The sequence below is a fragment of the Macrotis lagotis genome, chromosome X (assembly GCF_037893015.1).
Source record: "Macrotis lagotis isolate mMagLag1 chromosome X, bilby.v1.9.chrom.fasta, whole genome shotgun sequence".
Taxonomy (NCBI): Eukaryota; Metazoa; Chordata; class Mammalia; order Peramelemorphia; family Peramelidae; genus Macrotis; species Macrotis lagotis.
The window spans coordinates 649,487,421-649,499,660 of NC_133666.1; the positions used below are offsets into that span (position 1 = coordinate 649,487,421).

The 12,240-nt window shown below is 49.8% G+C and overlaps 1 protein-coding gene across 1 annotated transcript in view; it reads left to right on the forward strand.

Moving 5' to 3' along the window:
- The window catches only part of COMP (cartilage oligomeric matrix protein), a 126,732-nt gene extending 120,937 nt beyond the window's left edge, over nt 1–5,795 (forward strand). Inside the window, exons 14-22 of the mRNA XM_074204732.1 lie at nt 1,889–2,007; nt 2,464–2,516; nt 2,668–2,861; nt 3,093–3,271; nt 3,396–3,444; nt 3,545–3,741; nt 4,461–4,633; nt 5,098–5,237; nt 5,460–5,795. Coding sequence (XP_074060833.1) covers nt 1,889–2,007; nt 2,464–2,516; nt 2,668–2,861; nt 3,093–3,271; nt 3,396–3,444; nt 3,545–3,741; nt 4,461–4,633; nt 5,098–5,237; nt 5,460–5,506 — 1,151 coding nt within the window. The 3' untranslated portion in view covers nt 5,507–5,795. The remainder of the gene's footprint in view (nt 1–1,888; nt 2,008–2,463; nt 2,517–2,667; nt 2,862–3,092; nt 3,272–3,395; nt 3,445–3,544; nt 3,742–4,460; nt 4,634–5,097; nt 5,238–5,459) is intronic.
- Nucleotides 5,796–12,240: the final 6,445 nt, after the last annotated feature.

The following is a 12,240-nucleotide window of genomic DNA, read 5'->3' on the forward strand; positions in this document are numbered from 1 at the left end:
GACGAGGTTGGAGAACATTCTAGATATGGGGGCAGCTGGGCCAGATGTCTGGAGTCTGGAGATGGAGGGGTTTGTGAGAGGAACAGCCTGAGGTCAGTATGTGGAGGTGAGCAAGATGGAAGGTTAAAAAGAAAGGAACAGTTTATGAAGGACCTTTAAAGCCAAACAGGGGAGTTAAGCTTGATCCTGGAAGTAATAGGGAGCCACTGGAGTTTATTATATATTGGTAATGTGGTCAGAGCTGGACATTAGCCCATGACTTTGACAGTGGAGGATAGACTGGAGTGGGCACTTGGATTTATGACAGGCAGACCCATGAGCAGCAGTGCAGGAAGGGGGTGAACTCAGTTTCCCAAATACAAGATGGAGGAATGATGGCTGGACAATAGTTCATATGAAAAAGATCTGGGGGGTTTTAATGGACTGCAATCTCAAGGAGTCCACTGTGTGTTATAGTGACTCAGAAAGTGAGTTTAATTTGAGTGGCCTAAAGGACTAAAGAGATTGGGACCCCGCTTTCTTCTCCAATGGTTTGCTCACATTTAAAGCACTGAGCTCAATTTGGAGTTACTTTGAGATGTTACAAAATTCAAAAAGGTGAATCAATAGACCTTGGTAAGATTAAATATGGTTGGGAAATCATGAGGGGGGTGAGGAGTCTAGGATGAAGTAGGCTTTGAGTGTGAGGGACTAGGAAGATGGCAGTGCCCTTGATAGTCATAGGAAATTTGAAAGGGGTGGGGACAGGGGGAAGGGGGAAGGATGAGTTCCTTGTCTACTGGACTTCCTACTGGAGACTGAAGATTGGAGCTTAGAGGTCAGGAAAGAGATTAGTGGTGCAGAGATGAATCTTTTTTAGCTAAGGGCTGGACCAGATGGTCTGAGGTTAGAGTAGAATTGTCATCTCAAACTTTGGCATTTCATACAAAGAAGGTGGTTGTCAGAGTCCTGGGGGATGCTCACATGTAAGGAATATAAAGATAAGTGTAAAGAGAAGAGGCTGTCTATTGAACTGGCATAGTGAATAGATTAATGAACTGAGTTCAAACCCCATCTCTGATTTACTAGCTGTGGGGCCTTGTCATTTTATCTCTCTCAGTCACGGTTTAGCTATCTCTAAAATAGGGAGGTTTTACTAACACTTCAAAGGACTGGAGTATCAGGAATGTCAGTGAGAAACTCCAAAGTTGGGGTTGAGTGTCTGGCAAGAGTAGGATGCACTCAGTGAGACCTCTGGGATTTAGAGACATTAGAGAAGCAGTTTTAGGGGAGAAGTGGGCCTAGAACTCAGAATCTCAGATGAAGGCTGGTTATCTAAGCATCCAAGAACAGTGCCTTGAAAACAGTGCTTAACCGTTCTAATAACTCCTGTTGAATATTCTGGTGATAGGCAAGTGGAGGCAGCAGAAATAGACTCCAGGAGAGAGAAAGATCAGAAATAGAAGAAGCACAGTATATGAAAAGTGACTTTTAAGGATTTGAAAAAAATTAAATGTGTATTAAAATGACAATAACGAATACTTATAATGCTTCATATTTAATTCTTTTAACGTCTGAGGTAGGTGCTACTATATAATTCTCCCATTTCACAGATGAGACTTGGAAAAGAGAAATAACTCGCCCAGGATCTCCCAGCTAGTGTGAGGGTTTGATTTATACTCACATCTCCCAATTTAATCCAGGCTCTTTCTCCTCTATCAGAGTTGTCTCTGAGGCTAAGCTCCCATATCTGTCTTGGCTGGCTTGACCTGCCCATCCTGGCTGCCAGGGTCTTCCATCTCAAAGTTATTTCCAGTGGCTACCTCCATCATTTCCCCACATCCTCCTCCCCAGTTGGCCCCAGCATTGATCCCTCCTGGTCCTCAGGGTCACACTTCTCTCTTCTCAGGTATCCGGAATGCTGCCGACAACTGCCCAAGGACTCCCAACCCAGACCAACGGGACAGTGATAGGGATGGGGTAGGAGATGCCTGTGATAACTGTCCACAAAAAAGCAATGCTGACCAGGTGAGACTTTCCTCGATAACAGTTGGTCAGGTCAAAACCTCCAATTTCTAAGTTAGCGTCCCCAGCTACTGACCAGATTGCCCCTCTTTATCCCTGAGCAGATTAGAAGCCCTAACTCTTCCATAACCAATTTAGAATTTTTAACCTCTAGCTATCTCCACACCCCAGCCCAGGTTAGATTGCCCTCCAGCCTTGAGAATTGTCCATTTTGCCAGGTTAGACCCCCCCCCTCCCCAATCTGTTACCAAGTTAAAAGCTCCAGTTGATGGCCAAATTAGACCCCTTCTCACTCCCTGATCTGAGGAACTTCCCTCTTCTCTTTTCTTCATAAGATGAACTCTTCCAGATTTTGCCCTCAAATGCCCCAAAAGCAAAGTTCCCAGAGGGAAGGATTAGGCAGGAGCAGCTCAGGTCATGGCTGGCTCTCCAAACACTTTGTGGCTTTTGTTTCCTCAGAAAGATGTGGATCATGATCTAGTAGGGGACGCTTGTGACAGTGACCAGGACCAGTAAGGAGACTGTGGGGCTACACAGCTGGGTGGAGGGAGGCCTCGCTGGAGGAGGGCAGTGGGGGTGGAGAAGGAAGGGGTCTAGTAGAGAGGTGTGAGAGTGTGGGAGACAGCTGGCTCACATTTGCCTATTGGCCCTGCCTTCCTACAGGGATGGTGATGGGCACCAGGACTCTCGGGACAACTGTCCCACCGTGCCCAATAGCTCACAGCAGGACACTGATAAGGACGGGCAGGGTGATGCCTGCGATGATGATGATGATAATGATGGGATCCCAGACAACCATGCCCCAGGGCCGGATAACTGTCGGCTTGTTCCCAACCCAAACCAGGAGGATGCTGATGGTGAGACGAGGAAGGATGAAGGGGAGGAGGGTGGGGGCAGGAGGCAACTCCAAGGAGAGAGTCAGACCTCCCAACAAGAGGCCTGAGGGTGATGAGGATAGGAAGGAGAGGATGAAGAGGGAAGAGAACCTATGGTCCTGATCCTCTAATGAGTCAGATAACCAAAGGGATTGCTCAGGTGCTATCTTGAACTTGGAGTCTCAGTCTATGCCTCGCCTACCTGGTCTGCAGGTGATGGTGTTGGCGATGCATGCCAGGACGACTTTGATGCCGACAAGGTCGTGGACAAGATCGACGTTTGCCCGGAAAATGCAGAGGTCACCCTCACAGACTTCCGTGCCTTCCAGACTGTCGTTTTGGACCCCGAAGGAGATGCACAGATAGACCCCAACTGGGTGGTTCTCAACCAGGTCCGCTTATTTGTCCAAGGGAAGACTGAGGAATGGGGGTGATGCCTTTAGAGGAAGGGCTGGGAAGGTGGAGGGCTGGCGCAGAGCCCAGCCTCATCTTAGTCCCCAATCTTGCCTTCTACAGGGGATGGAGATCGTGCAGACAATGAATAGTGACCCAGGACTGGCTGTGGGTAAGCATGGGGCAGAGGCATGGTCTCTGGGGCTGAGGTTGGGGTTTCCCTTTTGTTGAACCCAGGACTCTCTCTGGGAATTGTCCTCCCTCCCTTCCAGGCTATACAGCCTTCAATGGAGTGGACTTTGAAGGCACGTTCCATGTGAACACCCTCACGGATGATGACTACGCTGGCCTCATCTTTGGCTACCAGGACAGCTCCAGTTTTTATGTGGTCATGTGGAAGCAGATGGAACAGACATATTGGCAGGCCAATCCCTTCAGAGCTGTGGCTGAACCTGGGATTCAGCTTAAGGTGGGCTTCTCCAGCTGCCCATCAAAGCGTGCCCAGCCCCAGATTCCTCCAGGGGACCCCCAGGGACTTTGGATCCACTCCTTAGGGATCTTACTTCCATTCTGCAGGAGCCTTCAATCCTCCCTTCCATGGGTGCCCAACTTCCCCCCACACACACCCAGAGACTCCTCTAAACCTCTCCAGAGGACTTTAAACTGGCTGCCTCTCTGGATCTTCTCTGTCCAGAGGACTTCCTACACTCCAGATCTCTCTACCCCCTAAAACGTCAACCTGAGGTCATCAAATCTATCCACTAGTGTTCCCCCACTGGCTGTTGAACTAGATGCCCCAAGCTACTCCCTTGTGGACTCCCCCTCCTAACCTCTCTACCTGTGTTTACTCCCAGATTGACTCCCACATGGTCATCAACTTTCTTCTGTCAAATTCTAACCAAAAACATGATTTCAACTCCAAACTTCATTCCCTACCCTCCTTTCCCACTCTGAGAAATCTGGCTTTCAGTTCCCAAACACCTACCTGCCCACCCTCACCTTGCCCCCCCCCCCAACTTAGGTTAGAGTGAGGCTTTCAGAGTAAGAATGAGAAGTCATCTTAACCAAATGCTATCATTTTACTACTGAGGAAACTGAGGCATTGAATGTGTTGCTCAGTCACATGGGATTTAAATTCAAGTCTTCTGAGTCTCAACTCATAAGAACATTTTTGTTTGTTGGGGTTAGGCAGTGAAGTCATCCACAGGCCCCGGAGAGCAGCTGAGGAATGCCCTTTGGCACACGGGGGACACAAATGATCAGGTGAAGCTCCTCTGGAAAGACCCAAGAAACGTGGGCTGGAAGGACAAGACATCCTATCGCTGGTTCCTGCAGCACCGGCCACAAGTGGGCTACATCAGGTGAGTCTCAAACCCTGATCTCAACCCAACCTCCACCCTCAACCCTGGTTTTAGTTCTAACCCCTCACTCCAAACCAATCATTGAAGGCTAATCTAACCTGAACCTTAACCCCATTTTCATCTTATTCCTGGGGCTAACCATTCATTTCTATCCTGACTAGCAGCATTCTCAATCCTATAGGACTTTGATCTGGAACCAGTCTTGATTGTAACCTCTAACCTTTGACTCCAAAACCAGCCCTTAACCCTGAAACCCAACGCCAATCCGTAACTGACCCTGTTCTCAGACCCATTTGACCCTCTCTTCCCTTCCCCCACCATGGCTGGAGCTATTCACCCTGCTACAATTTCTGATTTTCCAGACATTTTCTCCCCCCTGATCTGTCCAGCTCCCCCTTTTGTGGGTATGTGTCTGGGGAGGGGGATAATTTCTAAGGGACCCGAGTCCTGTGCTCCCACCCCAGGGTCCGATTTTATGAGGGGCCCGAGCTCGTGGCTGACAGTAATGTGGTACTGGACACAACCATGCGTGGAGGTCGTCTCGGGGTCTTCTGCTTTTCCCAGGAAAATATTATTTGGGCCAATCTCCGCTACCGATGTAATGGTATGAAGGGAATAGAGCACTGGGAGAGATGGACGGGCAGGGGACAGGAAGATGGGAAGTCTTGGGAAGGGGAGACACAGCAGAAGGGGGACCACAGGAACCCCAGGAATCCAGAAATATCTCTGACCCAACACATAGCAGTTTATGGGGGAAGAGTCAAGGAGAAGGGAGGGTCGATACTAGCCCAAGCCTCACGGTCCCATGGGGCTCTTGTTCTTGCAGACACCATCCCAGAAGACTATGAGGCCTATCGTCTGCAACAGAACTAAAGCCAGAGGATGGGGGTGGCCACCTGCTCCTGGCCAATGCCCCCCCAACCCCTGTACATACTACACCACTAACCCCCAGCCCGGAGGGCTGCAGGAGATGAACATGCTGGGGCCCCTACAGCAACGGGCCTTCAGGGCAAGGTCAGCCAGGTGGCCCCATGGCAACATCCTCAATATTCTCTGGAACAAGGATGGGGGAGAGACTGTAGGGGGCTGCCATTCTCCCTCCCTGTGGACAGTGGAGGGGAGGGGGAAGGGAGCAAGCAGGAAGGACAATAAACACCTCAGTTCATTCCCATTGCTGGCCTCATCAGTCCTGGGTGGGGACAGGGGACCTCAGCAAGACCCACCTGCCTCAGATTTTCTGGTTTTCAAGAGTCCATCTGAACACCCGGGTAGGTTCTTGTGCCAGTGTGTGCTTATATGTACATGTGTCTGCATGAGGGTACTCCTGGGTGTGCCTGTGGCATGACTTTGGCACAAATCAAGAAGCCAGAAGAGAGAGGAAAAATCAACCAGCCAGAGACGAAAACATTTGAATTTTATTACATTTCCTTTACAAAGAATGCAAAGATACAAAGACAAAAGCGTCCACAGGAAAAAGAGAATGGGGCAGAAGTGGGGTAGGGCCAGGGAGCCCGGGTACAGTCCAGATGGGCTGGGCCAGGCCGGGCCGGGCGCCTGCAGCCTGGCCTGGGTGCAGACACAGATGGGGGCCACCTCCAAACTCCCATTTCTACCTACCAAGAAAGCAGAGCCCAGAAACCTCTGGAGCCCTGGGGGCTGGAGGGTACAGACGGTGGACAGAAGGGGTTTGCATATATCAGTGAGACCAGACACAAGTCCTCAGGTGCAGAGACAAGTTGCTGAACCCTCCAAGAGGCAGCTTGTCAACATTCCTAAATCCCATTCATTCCTCCCCCAGACTCCTTTTCCCGTTTGCTGGCCAGAGGTGATCCGGGGCTCAGGACTCTAGGGGATGGTCTCAGACTCTCTAACAGAAGGACTTGGGGTATCGACCACTCACCCAACCTGCTGGGGGAGCTTGGTCTCATTTAGAGTTTGCCCTCCTGCCTGTCCCCAGGAGACAAGGGCAAGGCCCAGCACCAACACTGACTTCTTATTCCCAGCCCCTTCCCCCAGTCAGCCAGGCCAGATGAAAAAGAGGCCTCCCCCCACCCAGGATGTCCCGAGGATTAGGAAGCAGCAAGGTCAGCACCTGAAGGAGCCCTTCCCCAGCAGGGTGAGGAGTGAGGAGGTGGATAGGGTGCTTACACCGACCAGCCCCATTTCTCTGGATGTGGCCACAGGGACTAAGGAGTATTTAAGGCCTGACCAGCAGCTCCAGGGAACTGGGGCTTCAAGATCTGCCTGTTCCTGTCCTTGGGAAGCCTCCAGTCTCTAGGCAAGAGAAGGAAAGCCCTCTATGTACCCCCTTTTGCCTGAGTCAGCTGGAGTCTCCTCAGGAGGCTTCCAGAGCTCATGCCCTTTCAGTCTCAATTTTTTTTGTTCCCAAATATCCTGGGCCCAGGGGCCCAGCTACATACCACCTTATTTTCCTTGGGGGTAAAGGCTGGTCCCTTACCTAACCAAAGTGTGAGGAAGGATTGGAGGGGGGGCACAGAGGGATTAGGACTATGGGATTCTACCTATGGACTCTCTGTCCCCCAGTCTAAGTTCCTGCCACTAACTGGGCCTCATTTGCTCCATTGGTAAAATGGGGAGAACCAGCCCCCAATTTCTAGCAAAGGAGCTGAGAAGGGTCTCAGTCTGAGCTCTTAGCACTTAAATCCAACTGAGGTGAGGAGATGGGGGAAGGATAAAAGGATAAGAATAGATTTAACTCTATCCTTTGGGGATTGATTCTTCAATTTGTGGATTAACCAGGGCTTTCTGTTTTTTTTTTCTGCCTGTCCAAGACCTCCTCAGAGCAAAGGGTGGCTATTAGGCAGAAAAGAGGGGAGACTTCCATCCCTGGAGGTTCTCTGGAGGTGGAGTAAGTGCCACGAGGCTTAGGGAAACCATGCAAGCTAGCGGATGAACAGATGATATCCCTCTGAAAACTAGGATTACCTCCCAGGAGGCTGACTGGAGTCAAGACTTAGAATTCTAGAATGTCAGAGATGTTAGGATCCTTAGAGACTGGCAAGACCAACCCTCTACATTTAGAGATGAACAAACTGATGTCACAAAGTGGGGAAAAGACTTTCCCAAGGTCACATAAGGAGTCTGTAGCAGTCAGGAACATCTGATTCTAAGCCAAAGCTTCTCTCCCCCCTGCCCTCACAGCCCAGAAGTCCCAGGGAAGAACACAAAGATGAGGTTTCCTTCTATTTTTACAACCCTACATGAGCTATCTGTCCTTTGCTCAATGGAGCTTTGGCAATCCTGCCAGGCCACCCTACAGCCAGGTGAGGAAAGCCTCCAGCCTTGACAGAGGGAGGCAAGACAGTAGTCCGGAAGGACCTCTGGCCAGATAAATGAAGAGGGTCCCGAGGGTCAATACTTCTTGGTTTCTCTTGAGGTTAAGTGGGGGAGGGTTGGACTAACTCATCTGTGAATGAAGTTGGGTTGACAAGGCCAGTCCAGGATAGAACATTCCCTCTTGGGTACTAGGACTGAAATTCTAGAAGCTGCCACTAGGTGGACAGCAGTAATGGGAGATCCCTCAGACAAGGAAGCCCAGCTAAGCCCAGCTCTGCCCAGCTCTGCCCAGCTCTGCTCAGCCAGGTTGGATATGTGGATGCCAACAATAGGCTACACCAGGTTGTGGAGATCACAGGCCAAAGGGACAATGGAAGAAGCCAGCCATGCTAGAGGACATTAGAATGGTGGTGAGCCTCCTGGCTCCCCCAGGCAGCTCAAAGGGCAGTGGGGTGAGTGGTAGCTGCCAGGGGGCCTTCTCCTGAGGACGATAAGAACAGGTCCTGGGGAAATGCCACCTGCTGGGCCAGGTCCTGCTAAGGAAGGAAGCTTTTTTGTCTCCTGGGTAACAAAAGGAGCCTGAGTTATCCAAATGGAGCCAGCCTGATGTAGAGAGGAGTTCATAGCTAGAAAGAGAGGAGGGGGACCCTCAGGTTCAACCTCTGGCTCTAGGATTATCTGAATGATCCCTGAGCCTCAACTCCTTCTCACTGTATGAGGCATTTGGATGAGTTCCTCAATAGTGTCATCCAGTTTGGAATACTTGGATCTTAGGAGCTGTGACTAGATCCCAACTCTGCTAAGGGCAGGCCCTCCCCATTCTCTAGTCTCCTGATTCTGAGTGGCTTCCTATAGACTCTGGTCTCTCTGGTCAGCCCCTTCATTTAAGAGCGAAGAAACTAGGAGGGGAGAGCAGCACCTGAGACCCCAGACACAACATCATCTGGACCCCCTTTGCCAGAAGAGTGAAAGGGAGGATTGGGCAAAGGACTGAGGCAGGTTCCTGCAAAGAAGGAAAAGGTAGAGCAAGGCTCTACTGCCGGGCTGACAGCTGGAATGCCAGCTGCTTCCTGCAGCATAAGAGGCAGTACCTAAGGCATGAGAGAGCCTGGAGGAGGGAGTCCCAGAGATGGACACAGCTGTCCTTGGTCCCTCAACTCAGCTGGTGCCTTTGCAGCTCTAAGGGGGCTAGTGGGGGGAGGAGCCAAGACTAATCAAAACCAAAGGAACCCACAATGGGACTCCTCAGACCTGGCAGTACCCACCAGCCACTCAGGACCTTCACAACAAAGGATTCTTCACTTCCTGCCTTGCTGGAAAGAATAAGTGTTGAAACAGAGGGCAGAGCAGTGTCCACTCAATAGGCTATGTTCCTGAGTTCAAGTTGGACTCCAGTAAAAATGACCCATTATCCAAGGGCATCCAAGGGGGATGGGGGAAAGTGAAGGCATCTCTTTCTTGCAAGAATAATGCAGTAGATTGTACTGGAGACATTTCATCAATATCGGGGGGGATTGAATTCATAGGATTTAGGGGGAGAAGGGACTTTTAGTGATCAAGGATCCAATTCCCTCATTTAACTGTGAAGAACACAGGAAGCAATAGAGCTGGGGTTCCAAGTGGATTCTAATTCCAGAGCACTACAGGGACCCCAGTGGTCTGTGCTGGCGGCTCTGGGAAAAGAAAGATCGGGCAGAGGGAAACAAGTTTCTTTTTCCCATTCCTCTCACCCCTTCATCCTTCTCAGATTGGACCTGGGACATTGGGATCCTGGATTTGTTCTCCAGAGAAATTGTGAATGAGGGTGAAGAGAGGGAAAAAGCCCAGGGCTGCCCCATCTTTGGGTTCTCGGAGAGGGAGCTTAAGACTTTCAGAACTGGTCTGACTTCAGTGAGTGCAATAGGAGAAGCCACAGGGAAAGATCTACAAGGGTCATCTCATCCAATTGCCTCATTTTACCAGGTGGGGAAATTGAGGCTCAGTGGCAGATCTGGGCTTTCTCTGAGCCCCACAGCTACAGAGCAGGGCAGAGCAGGGGCTCTCTGTGGCGTGACAAGGACTCTTGGGCAGAGGGGTTCAGTCATTTGGTTGCCTAGTCCTCTGTTCCACTGGACCTTGGGAAGTATTTAGTCCTAGGGTGTGTGAACCTGTTTTTAAAATATTTTGGCGATCATGTTCCAATAGAATTGATTTCCTTTATAGAAGTCCCAGTGAGGATGCCTCTGACAAAACTCTGATTCCTACCCCTGCAAGACAACATAGACTTGGTACAAACAGAGGCTTACATGCTCTGCTCTGCATGACCCAGATTTGGAGGAGAGATCTAGGTTCAAATCTCAGGCCAAGTGCTCAAATCTCCAATTCCTCACTTGTAAGATAATTCTTGTACCCTCGTCACAAGGCTGTTATGGAGAAAGCGCTTTGTAAAGCACTATAAGTGTTGAAGACATCAGGGCTGTGGTTACCTTAAGTCAGATTCCCTGTCTGCAAATCCACAGAATTCTCATTTCTAGCCCAAATCCCCAGGTCCAAGGTGCTGAAGTCTCCTACTCAGAGCTCAAAGAGGTCGCTTGTTCCCTTTCTCTTTCAGTAGAAGGGACAGACTGCACCATAAGATTTAAAGCCAGAAAGGGCCTTAGTGACTATGTGATCCAGTTCTCTTTACAGATGAAAAATTTAGACCCAGAGAAAGCAAATGATTTGCCTAAACTCATGCAACTAGTGGCAGGGTCAGGATTTGAACTTGGCTCCTCCAAATCCAAATGCACTGATCTCTCCTTGAATGGGACGGCTCATCCCGCCCTCCCCCTCAACCCCGGTCACCCCAAACACACAGTTGTTTCTGTAGACAGTGGTTGTTCTCTACTCAACTGTCCTTGGTCCCCCAGATCTGTGTGGGTGACCTCTACCATGTCCTTACACATGAGGGAGGTCTGTCCAGATAACCTTCCACTGGGTGCCTGTGTTTAATACTGCACTCCATTTCCCCTCATATCTCCCTGATCCGGCTGCCTTTCTCAAAAAAGCAGATCCACAGGAAGGGGCTGGTCCTACCTACAGAACAACCTTCCATTGACTTCTGAGCTCCCTGAGGGGAAAGACACCTTAGGCTGCCATCTCTTGGGGTGCTGGAAGAAACAAATATCTGTGTCCTTAATGAGCCAGCACTTAAAAAAAAAGGAAAAAAAATGTTAGGGGTTGGGTATTCAGAGGTTCATTAGCAATGATGAGTTGAAGAGCTCAATGATGTCAACCTTCCTCTCACCTCCCCAGCGTAGCTCAAATCCTTAATAGAAAACAAGCAATAAAGAGTATGGATGGATTGCTTGTTTGGGTGAAGACACTTCATCAGCCCAAGAGCACCCCTGTAGGCAGGGAGGATCTCCACAAGTTGTGGAATCTAGGGCACAGACAAGCCAAAATAAAACAGAAATCTAAAGCCTGATGGGGATGTGGGAACATTTGTTAGACATTTCTAATTCACACCACAGGGCAAGGGACAATGAAGAGCAACAAATGGGGCTTCCCAAATACTGTGGTTATTTCATGATCTAGGCGAGCTCTGCTAGAGAGCCAGGTCAGACAGCAATGACCAACCTTCTAAAGCCAAAATTTGGAAAGGAACAGAACCGAGGCCCTGGGGCCTTGTCTAGGTGAAGGTTTCTCAGCACCTAGTGAGTTATTCTGGCTCCAGCGGAGGAACCTAGACTCAGGTACCCTTGACTTCTGATGGGTGTGGGGCAGGGTGAGGGGAACTTGGGTTATTGGTTTTGTTCATTTCCTTTAAGAAAAACACAGAGGGGGAGTGGGGGAAGAACAACTCTAGTTCTGACTCTGTCACTAATAAAGATGCTTGACCTTGGGTTAGTCACCTTCTCCTCTGGATCTCAGTTTCCATCTTCATAAAATAAGAGGGTTGGACTAGAATTTAATCACTAGGTGATCACTAATGTCCTTTTTTGCTAATTCAAAACTAATAATTCCTCCCGACCCTAACATTCTGTGTTTTAAGAATCCTTCCAGCTCTGACATCCTGGGTTCTAAAGGCCTTCCCAATTCTGATAATCTATGTTCTAAGGGTCCTGCCACCTTGGATGTTCTGGGATGCTGTGGCTCGAGAGTACAGGAGCTATAGTAGGACCCACTCTCTCTCCAGTAGGAGTTTCCAAAAACCTTTTTTTCCACAGGAGTTCCCTCTGTCCAGGAAAAGGTTTTGAGCAGCACAGGACGTTGGCCATGAGCTCATTAACATGCGGGCATGGCCCTGAGACAGGTGTCCTGCTGCCGCCTCCAGTCCCATGCAGGTCTCA